The 17,189-nt window shown below is 53.3% G+C and overlaps 2 protein-coding genes across 8 annotated transcripts; one reads left to right on the top strand and one right to left on the bottom strand.

Moving 5' to 3' along the window:
• The first annotated feature begins 349 nt into the window (after positions 1-349).
• On the top strand, positions 350-8,263 carry TPM2 (tropomyosin 2). Of its 5 annotated transcripts, none has more exons than XM_029203186.1 (9): positions 350-703; positions 1,141-1,266; positions 4,328-4,461; positions 4,560-4,677; positions 4,775-4,845; positions 4,985-5,060; positions 5,561-5,623; positions 5,782-5,851; positions 7,931-8,077. In XM_029203186.1, the coding sequence occupies exons 1-9, from the start codon at positions 590-592 to the stop codon at positions 8,011-8,013; spliced, it is 855 nt and encodes a 284-aa protein (XP_029059019.1). In that variant the 5' UTR covers positions 350-589; the 3' UTR covers positions 8,014-8,077. The 5 variants fall into 5 exon arrangements, with proteins under 5 accessions (XP_029059019.1, XP_029059021.1, XP_029059023.1 ...); XM_029203188.1 differs by having other exon boundaries at positions 6,821-8,072; XM_029203190.1 differs by lacking the exon at positions 4,985-5,060 and adding an exon at positions 5,305-5,380 and having other exon boundaries at positions 383-703; positions 6,821-8,263.
• A 774-nt stretch (positions 8,264-9,037) lies between these two features.
• Positions 9,038-16,672, bottom strand: CA9 (carbonic anhydrase 9). Of its 3 annotated transcripts, XM_029202914.1 has the most exons (11): positions 14,267-16,671; positions 13,397-13,426; positions 12,973-13,143; positions 12,697-12,839; positions 12,523-12,615; positions 11,412-11,478; positions 10,400-10,557; positions 10,048-10,192; positions 9,891-9,917; positions 9,362-9,443; positions 9,038-9,230 (listed from the first exon to the last, which is right to left on the bottom strand). In XM_029202914.1, exons 1-11 carry the CDS (start codon positions 14,895-14,897, stop codon positions 9,164-9,166), a joined length of 1,614 nt encoding a protein of 537 aa, XP_029058747.1. In that variant the 5' UTR covers positions 14,898-16,671; the 3' UTR covers positions 9,038-9,163. The 3 variants fall into 3 exon arrangements, 2 of the variants coding, with proteins under 2 accessions (XP_029058747.1, XP_029058746.1); XM_029202913.1 differs by having other exon boundaries at positions 12,523-12,839; positions 14,267-16,672; XR_003790799.1 differs by lacking the exon at positions 10,048-10,192 and having other exon boundaries at positions 9,114-9,230; positions 14,267-16,672.
• Between the last annotated feature and the right edge of the window lie 517 nt (positions 16,673-17,189).

The raw sequence follows: 17,189 nt of genomic DNA, 5'->3' as shown, positions 1-17,189 counted from the left end.
TTCCAAGAGACATTTAATCCGAGGGGATTTACAGGAAACTTCTAAATTAAGTGCAGCGGCTGCTGCAGCCGATGGGGGGGACACTCCGGTCCTTGCGCCCGGGCAGCTGCCGTGAGCTCAAACCCCGAAATAGCCCCAGGGCCCCCAGCCGCAGCTGCCACTGGGCCGGGCTGTCACTCAGAAGAAGCGCGGAGCCCCCAGCCCCAGGGTCCCCTCCCCTCTGCAGCTCTACGGTGTTTTCTTTCGACAGACTCTCCATCTACTTTCCCTTCAGACGGCCGTGGGGGGGGGGGTGGGGGGGGAAGGGAGGGGGGAGAGGCGGAGCCCCGAGGGGGTGGGCGCAGGGGGTGGCCGCGCCCCCCGACCCTGCAGCGCTTCTGCCCCTACAAGGTTTGGGCTGCGGTGGGGGAGGGTCCTGGCCCCCGGCTCCGCCCGGTCCCTCCGCGCCTTTTAGGCGCCCGCGCGGCTGGGACATCCCAGTCCCGGTTGGTCCTCCTCGCCTGCCACCCGTGCAACCACTTCGCGCAGCCAGCCCAGTCAGCCCGGTCCACCCCACAGCCCGCCGGCCGGCCGGTCTCCCACCGCAACCATGGACGCCATCAAGAAGAAGATGCAGATGCTAAAGCTGGACAAGGAGAATGCCATCGACCGCGCTGAGCAGGCTGAGGCCGACAAAAAGCAAGCTGAGGACCGCTGCAAGCAGGTGGGGGCCCCAGGCCCGGTGCATCCCCTGCCGCCACCCCACAATGCGGGTGGGGTAGGCCCTGCCCGGTGACCCCCAGCCTCTGGCCTGCTGTCCAAGGCTCTCTACTTTCCAGTGTGAGGGCTGCTGGGCCTTCACGGTACCCCCCAGGGCCCTAGCCAGAGCCATGCTTCATCTCACCCACCATAGCCTGGGGAGCCCCGGTGCCCCCCTTTCCACTCCTGCCCTTGCAGAGCCATGATGGCCCTTGCTCCTTGGGGTCGGAAGCTCTCTCTCCCCTCCCGCCAGGTCCCTACAACACCCCTGGCTGCACTGTCCCTCCTCTGCTATCCCTCTTCCTCCCTGACAGCCTCTACATATCTCTTAGTACCCCCTCGCACGCACCACTGCCTCCTGCCTGGGCCTGGGCCTGGCTGACTGAGGCTTTTCTCTCCCAGCTGGAGGAGGAGCAGCAGGCCCTCCAGAAGAAGCTGAAAGGGACGGAGGACGAGGTGGAAAAGTATTCCGAATCAGTGAAGGATGCCCAGGAGAAACTGGAGCAGGCTGAGAAGAAAGCCACCGATGTGAGTGTGGACCTGGGGGATGGTGGGAGAGTTAGTGCACTGGGAGGGGTCCCAGACATGGGGACGGAGGGGACCTTCAGCACCAGGACAGAAACCGTTTCCTCTCAGGAACCCAGGCTAGGGCAAAAGCTGGCACAAATAATCCAAGACAGTGGGTAAATCAAAACCACTTCCCACTTCCCCCAGAGGACACAGTGTTGTAATTTCGTTTGGTTCCAGCTCTTAGCGTGTACAGTGACCAAGCAATGAGTCACCGCGGGGGTGGGTGGTACAAGAATTTACCATCCATCTCAACTAATCCCCCAGCTGAACATGGAAAGGAGCCTGCAGCTACCTTTTCGGGGTGCGGGGCAGGGGGAGGGGAGAGGAGTTCAAAGAGGGGCCCTGACTTGAGCTACACCCCCGGGGGGGCCATTAGAAATTCCCTGGCCTTGACTTCTGGCTCCAGCGGCCCTGCTGTGCACAGGGGCGCCAGCTCAGGTTCTGTCGGTCCCTCACTTACCCTCATTAAGCTCTTGGCCTTGAGACCATGCCAGGCCACGGGGCAGAAGGACAGAGCCACAAACGCCACGGCAGCCACCTTGGCAAGTTCTGCTCACTCGGAGATTCCTCTGTCCACCGCCCGCTAACCAGACTTCTCCACCTCCTGCCATTCCCAACCCCTCCCCCCACGAGGTAGGAGAACGGCCATCAGACTTTGGACATGGTACTTTCTCTGCCTCATCCTCCCCGTTTGCCTTCCACCCAGGCTTAAGTTTAAGATGAGCCTGCGGTTGGGTGGATGGGGGGATTCGCATACGCACGGTCTGAACATCCAAGATCAGAGATGACATTACTGTTCGTATTGACCATTATCCTTGTTCCCCATCCCCCCCCTAGCCCCAAGGTTGGTTTCTCTGACCTCCAGCCTTCGGTTTTGGTTCTTCACCAGCCCTGGCACTTGGGAGGGAACTGACCTGCAGCTGCTAGTGAAGACGACCCTGGGCATCTGACACTCTATAAATAACTGAGGCCCAGTGCAGCTGGAGTAAGGACTGGAAACCCAAGGAGCTAGGTGGGGGCTGGAGGGAGGAGGGGAAGACAGGGACAGAGCTGGGGAAGCAGGGCAGCAGCACCAGTAGAAGATAGGAAACGGTGCCCAAACTTATTGTGTGACCTTGAACACAGCACTTAACTTACACGGTGCCTCAGTTTCTCCTTTCTCTCTTGCTTCTTATTTGTGCAGAGGGGACAGCACTGCCTGTCCTGCAGTTAGAGGGCAGCATCCGTAACTGGGAAGAACTTGAGAAGCAGAAAATGGCAAAAGTCATTCCTGTGATGCGGGCCCCAGGACTTCCCAGATTCTCCAGTCATTTGTCACCCCACTACCATGAAGAGTTTCCCTTTTGCAGAGTCTCATCTCTCTCTAGAATAGACCTCCAGTGTCCCCCAGAGTCATTCTTACCAACCCCAGTGCTGTCCCAGAATCCTTCCACACTGAGTCATATGGCCCTGTGCCCAGGATGGGCTCTTGTCACTCTAGGTGGCCTTCAGCACCTGGAGGATAAGCTGCAACTACTTTCTATATATGGTGTTGTTTCCCCTGCCCTACACTATCACTCAGGACCTGCTTTCTACTCCCTCTACCCCCAGTGCTGCCACCCATCTCTTCCCTGTCACTCTCTTCTTCCCCTACACTGGTCCTTTCTCCTTTCCAATCCTAAATCTCGCGGTTTCTGTGTTTTGTCCTTGAGGGAGAGACAAGGGATAACCTAACGTTTATGGGGTGTGGACTCTGCAGGCACATATTCAAGTGCTTTCTGCATATTATTTTACTATTTCCCAAGATTGCTTATCATCAGAATCCCTTGGAAGCTTTAAAAAAAAAAAAAAAAAAAAAAAGGGGGCTTCCCTGGTGGCACAGTGGTTGAGAGTCCGCCTGCCGATGCAGGGGACACAGGTTCGTGCCCCGGTCCCGGAAGATCTCACATGCCGTGGAGCGGCTGGGCCCGTGAGCCATGGCCGCTGAGCCTGCGCGTCCGGAGCCTGTGCTCCGCAACAGGAGAGGCCACGGCAGTGACAGGCCCACGTACCGCAAAAAAAAAAAAAGATGGAAAGATTTCCAAGCCCCTGCCCTGGAGATCTTAGTTCAGTGGCTCCAGCATGGAGCTAGAGAACCTGGTATTTTTTATACACCTCCCAGATGATCCTGTTATTAATCCAGTATTAGAAGCACTGCATTATCTCAGAACAGCCTACAAAGTAGGAACTGCTATTGTCAACTCCAATTTAAAAAGGAAGAAACTGAGGCTTAGAGAGACTAAATAAGTTACCCAAGGTCACACAAGTAGCTCAAAGACAACAGTGTCACTCAGAGCTGACGCTCTTAACACCAAGTTGCACTACTTCTCTCATTTTCCTTTATTGGGGCCCTTCTTGCTCTGTCCTCTCTTTCTCAAGGTATCGTCTGTTTCTGTGCACGTTCTCCAAAACCACCATGATTTTGCCTCTGTACTGCAGGATCAGTGGCTGATCTGCCACTCACACTGCCCTCGCACCGACCTCACTTGCCTCGGGCATTGGCAGGGAGTACCCTTGGTACAGCCTAGGGTGTCCTAAATAGGCCTGGCTTGCTTCCGGAGCCTCCCGCTAGGGGTCTGCCTGGCAGCGAGTGACATCACATAGCTTGATCCTGTGATTGGCGGTTTTTAGCAGCACTGCAGTCTGGTTGGCCTGATTCTTCCCCACCCCTTGCCTGGGCCAGGCTCTGGGGAGGAGTCGTCAGGGCTGCCTCAGACCTGGTCCCAGCAGTTGGAGGGCTCTCAGGAGGGATGGAGGGATCTGTGTGCAGATAACCATTGGAGATTATGCACCGTGCTGGAAGAGGCCCTGGAGCAGGGGAGTGGAGCTTGTCCAGGAGGGCATGTTTTGGGCTGGAGCACAGAGTCTGCACAGAAGACGGTTGGTTTGGGGGAAAAAAAAAATAGGTTGAAATTCTGGAGGTCAGGAAACCTAGGTTCGTCCTGACAAGAATCTTAACCATCCTCTGAAGCCTCTCTGACCTCTGACCTTTGACTCACAGGCCGAGGCAGACGTGGCCTCCCTGAACCGCCGCATTCAGCTGGTAGAGGAGGAGTTGGACCGGGCGCAGGAGCGCCTGGCTACAGCCCTGCAAAAGCTGGAGGAGGCTGAGAAGGCTGCTGATGAGAGCGAGAGGTGGGCAGGGGCGTCCTCAGAGGGTGGGCCGCGGAGGGGGCTGGGAGCCTGTCTCTGCTGGTCCTAACCCGACCCCTGCCCCTCTCCCTGACTCTCAGAGGAATGAAGGTCATCGAAAACCGAGCTATGAAGGATGAGGAAAAGATGGAGCTGCAGGAGATGCAGCTGAAGGAGGCCAAGCACATCGCTGAGGATTCAGACCGCAAATATGAGGAGGTGAGAGCCCTGCCCCACTTTCTTCTCACTCCCAAGCCCCAGACACCCCCAGTCATTCACCATGGATCTCCTCCTCCTCTCTTCCCTATCCCCACAGGTGGCCAGGAAGCTAGTGATCCTGGAAGGAGAGCTGGAGCGCTCAGAAGAGAGAGCTGAGGTGGCTGAGAGGTGAGGACACCACAGGGCGGCAAGTGAAACTCGGCTTGAGCCCATGGCTCTGGGGCACTCTGCACAGTGGGGAGGCAGTTTCCCAGGCGTGGGACCACAGGGACAGGTCCTGCCTCTGACCCCTACCTGCTGCCCCCAGCCGAGCCAGGCAGCTGGAGGAGGAACTGCGAACCATGGACCAGGCCCTCAAGTCCCTGACGGCCTCAGAGGAGGAGGTAGTCACCTCTCTGGACCTTTCTGGGCAATGGCACCTTCTCTAGGCTCACCTTCCCCTCCATCTCAGGCTGCTCTCTCTCACCTGCTGGGGGCCGGGAAGGGCCTGGGGCTCCTAAACTCTGCCTGCTGTCACTCTCACAACTTTGCTCTTCTCTTCTCTCCTCCACCCCTCCCCCACTGTGCCATCTCCACTGTCTCCCCCACTGTGCCCTCACACCCCACCCTGCCACACACCCCCTGCAGTAAATGTGGGGACCTAGAGGAGGAGCTGAAAATTGTTACCAACAACTTGAAATCCCTGGAAGCCCAAGCGGACAAGGTAGAGGGGGGTAGAGGGGCAGTGAGGATGGGGTCCTTCAGGGGAGGGAGGCGATGGGCCCAGGCAGGGCAGGGCCGGATGTTTGATGGAGACAAAATCAGGAGTAGCCTGTGGGGCTCCGTGGAGAAATGAAGGACTTGTGGAGGCGATGAACTGATGGCATGTGTCTGTCCCTAAAAGTATTCCACCAAAGAAGATAAATATGAAGAGGAGATCAAACTGCTGGAGGAGAAGCTAAAGGAGGTGAGAGTCCTTCCAGTCCAAATCCCCCTCAAGCCCCCCAGTACCCGCCAGAGACCTCCTGTGGCAGGGAATTTGGGGACAGGGACGGAAGAGAAAGTTGATAGCGTCTGGGAGGGCCTAAGCTCCTGTCATTTTCCCCATCTTGCCTTTATGCCCAGGCTGAGACCCGAGCAGAGTTTGCCGAAAGGTCGGTGGCAAAGTTGGAGAAAACCATTGATGACCTGGAAGGTAAAAGGGATATTCCTGTGTACCCCTGAACCTTTTAAAATAGGTCCATATTCCCCATGACTTATCTTCCCATCCCATGATACCTGCCAGTGGTAAATTAGGGTTGGACCACCTAGGACTCCACAGACTCTGGCGGTCTGTGCCTCCCATCCAAGTAGATGTAGCCCGGTCAACTCCAGTGCTTCTCGAACTTGAGCGAGCATGAAAATCCCCTCAGAGTTTTTAAAACACAGATTCCTGGGTGCTGCTCTGAAGCGACTGCTGACTTGGGGCTGAACCTGTGTCTAACGAGCCCCTGGGTAACGCAGATGCTGCTGGTCCTCACGTCGCACTCTGAGTAGCACTGATCTAGACAATTCTGTGTCCACGTGCAGCACCTTCTTCATTAAATAGAGAGGTATTTGGTTTAATATCTAGGTTTTCATGATAACATTAATGGAAAATACTTTTTGAAGCTAGATTTGGTGAAAACAAGCATCCAGGGATTTGCTAGTCTGTAGCTACTTCTCACTGTTACCGACAACGTTGTGCCTAAAGCTGTCTTTCCTTTTTACTTCACTTTCATAACTCCCTCTTCTCTTGCTTCCAGCCTTCTCAGGCAAGCCTCAGTTTTCTCTCCAACTTTAGGACTTTAGAACTTTCTGGCTTGAGCGCCCTCCCCTTGAAGCAAGCACTCCTGCTTATGCAAAGCACTGTGCCCCCAGGCCCCTGGGGGAGGCAGGAGCTCCTGGGGGGAAGCACCAGTTTGGGGTACAGAGAAGAGCAAAAGACATAGGGGTACAGAGAGGGGAGGAGGGGGCCCTGACAGCTGTCCAGCCTGTTCTCTGGCCTGTCTCTCTCACTCCATCTTCGTCCACCTCTCTCTGATTCTTGTTCTCTCTTTCCATTACCCTCTCTCCTTCCATTCCTCTTTCCCTCCATTCCCTCTCCCCACACTCCCACCTGGCCCCCCTCCCCTGGACCCCCCAGACGAAGTCTATGCACAGAAGATGAAGTACAAGGCCATCAGCGAGGAGCTGGACAACGCACTCAACGACATCACCTCCCTCTGAGCCTCTCACCAGTGTGGCCCGCGGCCCCTTCTCTCTTCTCCTTTCCATTCTCTGTATGGGGAGGGGGGCAAGCAGGAGGAGCGGAAATTGCCAACATTGCACAGCCAGGCCGGACGCAGCCTAGGAGAGCCCCCGTCACAGCTGCTGCCCACCCTGGCATTTGCTTCATCCTTCTATATCCATCCACTCCTCCCTCTACCCGCCAGCCTCTCCCGCTCTCTGCTGCTCAATAAACTCAACTTGGTCTCCACGCTGTTTTCCTGCCCTCCAGAGAGCACTTCCATCACCCCCACAGAGCACTGGTTCACTGCTGAGACCCTGGCTCCTACGGGCACCCCTGATCTTGTGACCCCCCCCTCCTCTACTGATCTCACCCACAAAACACTGTGGCCCACACCGGAACCCCCTCTGCATGACTCTTACTGCCGCATGTGGGCACTTATGACCACGTCAGTCAACCACGGGCCCTCTGGTGCCTCTGAGACACACGCCCTTCTACAGACCCAGGCATGTCACTGCCCTTGGAGCATTCAAGCTGTGATTCCAGGATCTAAAAGAATGACTGGAAGGGAAGTGGAATGGTGAGGTGCAGGGGAGGGGCGAGAAGGTTGTGAATGGTCTGGGATGAAGTTTGGAGAGACACTGGATGGCAGCACCATGGGGCTTTCCCTGCAGGTCTGTTTTCTGCCTCAAGTCTGTCTGTCTGTCTGTCTGACACTCCCTTTCCTGGCTCAGTCTTTGTCTTTCCTCCTGCTTCCAACTCTCTTCAACCTTTTAAAGAAGGAGGGTAAATTAGTTTATGACTCAGGCCTTCCCATCCCACCTCCACAGCCCCAAAGCCTTGAGTGAGGCATCCCTGTCTGCCTTGTTCAGTCCATCCATTTGTCCCACCCACAGGGTCCTCAGATCCCTGAATGTTTGGGTCTTCCTGTGCCTCCAGCCCACTCCGTGTCTATTTGTCACATTCCCTGTCCATGCCTCCCCATGTTTCTCCCCCACAAACCTCACGGGTTGCTTCCCCTCACAGAGACCTTGGCCAGTGCCAAGGAGGAGAACGTGGAGATCCACCAGACCCTCGACCAGACCCTGCTGGAGCTCAACAACCTGTGAGGGCTGGCCCTGCCCCCAGCCAGGCTGTAGTTGCCACCAAATAAAACTGATGTTACCAGTATCATGGGGCCCTTTAAGCCTTTCTTGGGTGTTGGGGATGGTGGTGGTGGTTTTCCAAAATGGAGAAGGTAGAAAGGATGCCCCAGGGGAAGAGTGGAGTTGGAAGGACCCCTGCGTGAGCCAGAGGGGTGGGGCACTGGGCTCACTGAGGAGGGGTTGTGAACAGGCTGTGTGAAGCAGAGAAGCCTGGCAGGGCTGGGGGAACATCTGGCCCTTACTCCCCACAGAGCAAAGGAGCTGCTATCAGCGGCACTGCCCCATTCCAGCAAGCAGCTGGGCCGGACAGCACAACTGGAAGGCAAAACTGCAAAGCTACATAGCTTTTACTTGAGCAGGGTGAAAACCCAAAAGCCTCAGTGTGATTTTAAGCCTAGAGACCAAGCCTGCCCACACACACACACACAGTCATTCCAACAATACCAGTCGTTTCTCCCTGCTTCCTGATAACATCTACATGAGGCAGAATCATGTCCCCCCACCAAAGATGTCCATACCCTAATCCTGTGAAATGTTACCTTACATGGGAAGGGGACTTTAGTTAAGCTAAGGATTTTGAGATGGGGAGGTTATCCTAGGTTAACTGGGTAGGTCCAACATAATCACAAGGGTCCTTATAAGAGGGTGGCAAGAAGGTTAAAAGCAGTTGTAGGAGATGTGACAATGGAAGCTAGAGATTGGAGCGATGCAAGGAAGGGGCCACAAGCCAAGGAATGCTTGGCTTCTAGAAGCTGAAAAAGGCAAGAAAATATCCTCTCCTCAGGAGTGTCCAGAAGGAACCAGCCCTGCCAACACCTTGACGTTAGCCCAGAAGATTCATTTTGAACATCTGACCTCTAGAACTCTTAAGAGGATAAATTTCCGTTACCACTGTTTGTGGTAATTTGTTACAGCAGCAATAGGAAATGAACACACCATCCTGTTGATTTGGGGAACAAGTACACGCCTTCCACAGATTTTATTAGAAATATTTATTAAAAAAAAAATCTTTGGAGGCTTAAAAGGAAGTAGTGTAATGGGCAGGACAAAGTCTCCAGCTCCCCCTCAGATTCCTCTGGCCAGCTTCTCTGCACATTCTCCAAGTTGCAGGCCTCTAGGCAACAGTCTCCGTGACCTCTGCCGGGTGGTACCTGACACTTCCTTTGGTCCCACTTGGGTGTCTACACAACAGGGAACCCTAATCAGAAATCTCACCAAGGATGAGCTCATTTGCATGCAATTTGCATGAAGCTGTTCTGGACTCCACTTGGGGAGCAGGGGCTGGGCCTAAGGGAGAGGGTTAGTAAAATACCTTTGCTGCCTTCTCATTTGCACAAGGAAGGCGATGCTGGTAACAGCAAAGAGAAGGCCAAAAACCAGGGCCAGGATGTCTCCTGGAGGGAGGAGGAGAGAGACTGCCTCAGGGAGTGAAGAGGAGTCTGTAGGGTTCCCTCAGAGCCTCTTCCACCTGAACCCCACCCCTGCCCCAAGTTCTCCAGCTGCCCCCAGCGTCTCCGAATCCAGCAGAGGCCAGCAAAGGGATGGGGGTGGATACACAAGAAGGGGTAAGATAAGCACTTTTTTCCTCTCTAAAAACAAAACGAAAGAGGTTGTTTGGGAAGGAGGATGCAAGGAGATTTCTGGAGCTTCATTCTGACCAACTCTTGCACTGGGGACAACAGGGGAACCCCCCTGCCTTGATCTGACGCTATCCTATTGGGGTTGGTGTGTGCTCTGCAGAAACAGAGAGGCAGCAGTGGTGGTCCTGACTAGCCCCTGAGGCTGAACGGTGCCAAGGGATGCCCCCAGCCTCAGGAACCAGAGGAGGGGCACAGACTCACCAGCAGCGAGACAGGAATTCAGGTGGACTGAGGAGAAAAAGGAGACGTTAGAGCCAGGGGTTGTGATCACCAGTGACAGACAAATGAGGACACATGGGGAGGATGAGGGACCTGTGGCTGGGGGTAGGGGGCATGGCATCAGTAGACAAAGCTGCACCTGGCCCAACGGTCCCAGGGCTGCTGTCCACTCCAGCAGGGAAGGAGGCCTCAATTATTCGCCCATTCAAAGGCTGTGTAGCTCGGAAGTTCAGCTGTAGCCGAGTGTCATCAGGTCCCCACAGGGAGTCAGAGAGGGCGTGGAGCTAGGGAGGTCAGCAGACAGTGGGGGTGGGCTCATGACACAGAAGCAAAAGGGTCACAGGCTTACAGCCAACACCTCAGGGACCCACTGTCCACGTCCCCCTCATCCCCAACACGGCCACTTCATCTCTTTATGCCTCCTCTTTCTCACCTCCACCTACAACCGTTTCCCCCTCATCCCCTATGTCACCACCACACCCCAGCCCCACCTGCTTAGCACTCAGCTTTACTGTCTGGTTGAACACAGTCCAGATGACTCCCTGGGCACAGGGGGGTGTGGTGAGAGACCCCTCATATCGGAAGTAGCGGCTGAGGTCAGAGGGCAGCAGTGCAGATACATCCAGTCCTGGGACCCAAGTCTCAGAGTCTGTGGAGAGGACCTGTGCTGGAGTCCCACATAGATTGACCCCCCCCCCGCCATACACACAACAAAGCTTTGGGGTACAGGAATACATTTTTATCTCCCAGAAGCCAAGCTGACTCAACTCCCTGAAACCACTTCTTCACTGAGTGTGTCCCTTCCCATAACTCAGCACAACAAGACATGACTCAGGAGGAAGTAAAAGGCTTTGGGGCGCACAGAGTGAGAGAATTGCTCCCCTGGCCCTCCCCCTGAGTCTTCACTCTTAGTTTGCACACTGTGATAACACGCTGGAATGCAGATTTAAGCCCAGAGTAAATCAAAAGAGAAAATGAGTTGAATAACTTGTAAATAAATACCTATAACTTTAAAAACAGACACAAAACTCAAAAAACACAGTTCTCTCTAGTTTAGCAAAACTTAAGGTCCAGTTGGGCAAGTGAGGTTTAAAATGACCTAGAGTGACTGAGAAGGAAAGAAAGATTTCCAACAAAAGCATTTACAAATTTAAAATATTTGATGCTTATGAAGGAGTAATAGACATCTCTCAGAAAAATTTTAGACTCAACCAGACTCAACCCCTGAAAGTTCCAAACACTATTTTTTTGGTCTTATTTGGTTTTTGTCTTATCTTAGTTTCTGTTTGGTTTTTAAACATAAAGCCTGTAGCCAGCAGTTTGCCTTTGCCTGTTTGCCTGTGTTCGGCTTCATAGTTATTATCAAGTTCACAGTAGGCCAGTTCACATTTCAACCCCTCTGTGTGGGAGGGAGCCCTTCTCCATCCTCAGACCTGAGGCTCCCCAAGGGCGGTTCTTTATGAACAAGGGTATCAAGGATGGTGGCCAAACCAACAAACTGACCTTCCTCGGCGATTTCTCCCAAATGTGACAGCAACTGCTCGTAGGCGCTGTTTTCTTCGGGGCCTTCCTAGGAGATGATAATGCAAGATAGATTCATACATGTATTTAGGGTCATGGCTGGAGGCCTGAAGGTGAGGTGGGTTCCCATAGTCCTCCCCCAGTTCCCAGCTCTGAGAACGCTGGGGGAACACAATATCTCATGTATTATTACTCAAGGTCGATATACTCCTACTTTGCAAACTGATGTAACTAGGCAGACTAGTTTTCAATGGCAAATTGGAGGAAGAGGAGGATGGTGGGTCACTTTACTAGGATACAAGGTTCTCAATGATGGGCTCTACTTACTTTTCCAATCTCACTCATCATTAACTCCACACACATTCTATGTCCCCACCACAGGAAACCCCAATAACCTTTGTATTCATGTTAGCTCTGCATTCACCTTAATAATTCATGTGTTTGAGTTTTGGAGCCAGGACATGCTATTTCCAAGGTGCTTCTCTGAACTTTGCGCTGTGAGGCTGGCGTTCATGAGTCAGGGAGGGAGTGAGCCTAACAGGTGTTTCACCATCCCTCCAACCTACTAGCCTCCTCTAATCATTGTGTATGTACTCCTGATCAGTATAGGTCCAAAGAGGTCACTAAATGCTTCTCTAGACAATATTGCATTTTGCAAAGGGGAAATTACGGGTTACAAGAGTATTAGAGAAATGACTCTTCCTTATGTCCATTCTACTGCATCTGCCATTCCCCGAATGGGCCATATTCTGAGTCTTTACATGTACCGTTCGCTCTGCATGGAATATCTCCTTTTCTTTCCCACTAGTGAAGGCTTCAAGTTTCACCTCCTCTGTGAGGCCTTCCCTGACTACCTTGTTGACTCTGCGTCCTGTGTATATGTCTATCCTGTCAGCCTCCCTCACTGGCTGTGGGGAGACAAGGATCCACAGTTTCGGAATCTTTTGTTGGAGCCCAGCTCACAGTGGGTGTTAATGAAAGAACTAATGAGTAAGTGAAGATGATAGCCAGGTGCGGGGTGGGGTCTCTGGGGCAAGATACTCTGAGCCCGAGGGCTGGGGAAGCAGCGGTGGGGGGTGTCCAGGGCTGGTACCTGCAGAAAGGCAGTCAGCACGGCCAAGCCCCCCGGGCGCCCCAAGGCCTCGTCAGCTTTGGCAAATGCAGTGCTGAGGTGAACCACGTGGATCTGGAGAGGACACGGTAGGAGTGGGCGAGATCCCCTACCCCGCGCCCCACTTCGACCCTCCGCGGACAGCTGCGCGCTCACCTCGGCAGGGAAACGGTGACCGCCAACCGTGTGCTCCGAGCCCGGGCGACCCGCAGCCCCCCAGTGCAGATGCAACTGCAGGGCCCGGTACTCCTGCCCGGGACCTAGGGCCATCTCCAGCCCGGGAGGCAGACTCAGCTGCACTGCGCGGTGAGAGGCAGGTGAGCCGGGCCCGCCCCTCTCTCCGCAGAGCGCGAGCCTAACTCCCAGGGACAGTCCCTCATCCCCAGCTAGCCTCCGCCCCTTCCCCGAGGCTCCGCCCCGAGACCGCCTCACCGGTGTGGCCATTGTTGCGCAGGCGCAGCTCTGGTTGTGGCGGGAGCTCAAAGCCAAGGAGTTCCAGGGGTCGCAGGGCTGGGCAAAACGCGGTGAGCTCTGGACGGATATCTACCGGGGACTGAAAACGGCCAGCGCAGGCGGGGGACACCTGGGGCCATGGCGGAGCGCCTGGAGTGGGAGAGTATGTACAGGAAGTTTGATGACAAGATCAGGAACTTTTAGGGAAGCTGAGTAGAAAAAGTGATGGGGTCGAGTCAGGAGGCATCCAGACAGGAGATAGAAATAAGGGATGTGGAGGGAGAGAGGCAGCGGGTGGTGTCAGGGACTGGCAGACGTGGATGCGGGGGAAGAGGGCGGGGGGTGCAGGCACTAGCAGAGCTGGGTGCCCACATTGGGTCTGTACAGGGGGTGGGTGTCTCACCTCCATAACGCCAATGACTGTGGTCATCCCCTGCATAAATGAGAAGAATGAAGCTGATCTTTGAGCCCAGTCCCTCCCCAGCGGCCAAAAGGAGGTGGGTCTCCTTCACTAGCAGAGGTTCACAAATTCAGATGTCTTACAGAAGCATAGCAGGTAACAGAAATGCCTGAAGCAGGCCAGGTGTAAAGCACTATAGATGGCAGCCAAGTAAAACGCCACAGCTTGACGGGCCACACAAAGATCCTGCTGGCCCGGGAGATACCAGTTTGCGACCACTGTCTCAGGGTCTCTAAAATGGGTGGAGGCCTCAGTTCCCAGGCCCAAATCAGTAGACCTTTTTCTCCCTTATTCATCCCTCCTCCCCACTCATCCTGTTCCCTTTCTGGTCTCCAGCTCGATTTCCAAAGTTCCTGGCTTGAGAGTCAAGATACCAGGTTCTCCTACCTGCTGTTTCCTTAGTCCTAGGTCTCAGTTTCCTCATCTGTAGGCTGAAGATGAGGTAATTTCTACAAGCCCTTCCTGCTCTTCCTCTGGTACACCCCCGTCCTTCCTCTTCTCTCCCCTTACTCTGACTTCTCTCCACCTTTGTTTTCTCTCCACATTCCTATCTTTCTCCTCTCCAGTCTCCCCCTTTCTTCTTTCCCATCTCTTCCTGCTTACCTCTCTCCATCTGTGCCCCTTTTTGTCTCCCCATCTAGCTCTGAAAGGGGGTAAAGGGCTAGTGGCATGGGAGCCCCTGGGGTTGGGAAAAACTACCATCAGAGTACAGGCTCCTCTCCTTCCCTGAATAATCCCTACCTGGGTTGGGGTTTAATGAGGGGAAGCATCAACCTCCTGGAGCCTAGATTTGCAGAGCTGATGACCACTTACCTTTTTTGTCTCTGTGGGCATTATTCTGGGGGCCTTGAGTACCCCTGGGAGTCTCAACAGTAGGTAGATCCTCTATCTTCAGAGAATCCTCCTCTCCTGCTTCAGTCTTCATTCCAGGTGGATCCAACTTTCCAGGTGGGTCCTCTTCTCCAGGTGGGTCCTCCTCTCCAGGTATATCCTCTTCACTGGGCAGGTCCTCCTCACGCAGTGGATCGTCTTCCCCAGATGAATCTCCTCCTGTGGTGGGAGCCCCCTGCATCCAGAGCAGGCTCTGGGGATGGGCAGGCACCAGGAGGAGCAGTAACAACAGCAACTGCACAGCGGGGCCTGGGGCAGGGGCCGGGATCCACAGAGGGAGCCAGGGGCTGGGGCACAGGGGAGCCATGCGGCTGACTGTGGGATGTCCTGGGACACGGTGTGTACGGTCTGTACGTGCATCAGAAACAGGAGCTGGATGGGGGAGGAGCAAGCCTGGAGGGGAGCAGACTGGCTCACAGAAGGCCCTTTTGTAGAGATGGAGCCAAAGCCCTGCAGGTCTGTCTGGCCCTGTGCCCCCTCCCTGATAGCAAAGTTGGGCATGGGGTGGAGTGAGCGGCAGGTATGTGCGCAGGCAGAAGGTTATCAGGGTCATGGGCTCAGCTTGGAACCCAAGGCACCACCTGGCACTATACAGGTTCCACCTGGCACTATACAGGTTCTCCCTGGCACTGCCTGGCTGCTCGCCAGCCAACCTCAGCTAACCCTGGCCTGCTTCCCAGTCCCAGGCAGCTGGGGACCCCACGTCCTCTGGCTGAGAGGGGAAGCAGCCCATATATACATCCCTGGCCCAGCCAGGGAGCAGGTGAAGGGGTAGGGCAAGCTGCGGGGGGAGTCTGGGGGTGGGAGGGTGGATGGATGGGTAGGTGGGAGGCGAATTTGAGTATGAATGGAAAACTGTATATATTTATTAGAGAGTCTGATAGGTTTAAACTAAATGTATTATTCATCATATTACACCTTTGCTCAAAAACCTCCATTGGCTTTCCACACTCTACCAAAGTATCTTCTATCTGCCCATCTTCTCCCTCTAGTTGACTTCCAAGTCCCCTCAAAATACTACCAAAGAGACTTTTCCATCTTTTCTCCTACTACTCTCCCTCATACCCTAGCCAAATTAAACTATTCATTTTTTACCCAAACCTTTGACCGCCTTTGTTCATTTAGTTCTCACTGCTGGGAATGCCTTTCACTCTTCTATTTATTTAGCATCTACCATATGTCAGGCATTGGGCTAATAGACTAGATGTATGGAAATGAATAAGACGCAGTCCCTGTCCCAAGGAGCTTGCTGTCTTGTGAGTGAGGGCAAAAATTATCATAATATTTGGGGGAGAGAGATGAATTCTGCCTCAGAAAGTAATACAGAAGTAGGCAAAATTTGATCCGGGCTTAAAGAAGTAGCAGTTCAATTGGTTTAAAAAAGAATGGGGGAGGGGCTTCCCTGGTGGCACAGTGGTTGAGAGTCCGCCTGCCGATGCAGGGGACACGGGTTCGTGCCCCGATCCGGCTGGGCCCGTGAGCCATGGCCGCTGAGCCTGCGCGTCCGGAGCCTGTGCCACGACAGTGAGAGGCCCGCGTACCACCAAAAGAAAAAAAAAAAAAAAATGGGGAAAATGGCATTCTGGGCAAAAGGGAGGCACCAAATACTTTGAGCAGAAGAATGACAGAATCCAAATCTCATTCTAGGTTATGTTGAAGGGTAGTGTGGAGTACGAATTGGAGGGGGAAAGTGGGTGCAAGGAGATGAATAGTGAGAGGACCCCAACAATGGGCTGGGATTCCCAGTCTGCCTATTCACTTAACATTTGGTAAGCTTCCTCTAGTCCTCCAGGCACTGTTCTAGACCCTAGGGATGCAGCATTGAACTGGAGAACAGCCTCTGCTGTTCTACAGCTCACATTCTAATAAGGCCCCTATGGCTTCAACAAACCAGAAGAGAGTAAGGCCATCTCAGGAGATCCTTATCTGGGGCTAACATTCAGTAGGTACACACACCAGTATGGTTGTATAGGTAATTAAATATATTGGAATATTTATAATCTGGTTTGTAACTAGCCCCTAACTCCAGGGTGCTCCTGCTACCCCACTCCTCCCTAGGGACTGTCCTGACCTTATGAACTCACTAAAGAAGTAATGCTTGACACAGCAGGGGCTCCAGGACCCCACTTGAATGCCCCAACCAGTTTCCACTCTGGTAGGTCAGTAGTTGTGCACGAATGCACCCACTAACATGTTAAACAGCTTTACTATCTCCTCTGTCTAAATCTCTTCTATTATTCAAGACTCAGTTCATACAACCACTATGGAAAACAGTATGGAGGTTCCTTAGAAAACTAAAAGTAGAACTACTATATGATCCAGCAATCCCACTCCTGGGCATATATCTGGAGAAAACCATAATTTGAAAAGACACATGCACCCCAATGTTCATTGCAGCACTATTTACAATAGCCAAGACATGGAAGCAACCTAAATGTCCATCGACAGAGGAATGGATAAAGAAGATGTGGTCCATATATACAGTGGAATGTTACTCAGCCATTAAAAAAGAATGAAATAAGCCATTTGCAGCAACATGGATAGACCTAGAGATTATCATAGTAAGTGAAGTAAGTCAGACAGAGAAAGACAAATATCATATGATATCACTTATATGTGGAATCTAAAAAAACATGATACAAGTGAACTTATTTACAAAACAGAAACAGACTCACAGACTAGAAAACAAATTTATGGTTACAAAGGGGAAGGTGGAGGGGAGGGGTAAATTAGGAGTTTGGGATTAACCTATACACACTACTATATATAAAATAGATAACCAACAAGGACCTACTATATAGCACAGGGAACTCTACTCAATATTCTGTAATACCCTATATGGGAA

The sequence above is a fragment of the Monodon monoceros genome, unplaced genomic scaffold (assembly GCF_005190385.1).
Source record: "Monodon monoceros isolate NGI ecotype Baffin Bay Population unplaced genomic scaffold, NGI_Narwhal_1 Super_Scaffold_5, whole genome shotgun sequence".
NCBI lineage: Eukaryota > Metazoa > Chordata > Mammalia > Artiodactyla > Monodontidae > Monodon > Monodon monoceros.
Note: the sequence above shows the minus strand (reverse complement) of the source record. Positions and strands in the feature narration are given on the sequence as shown.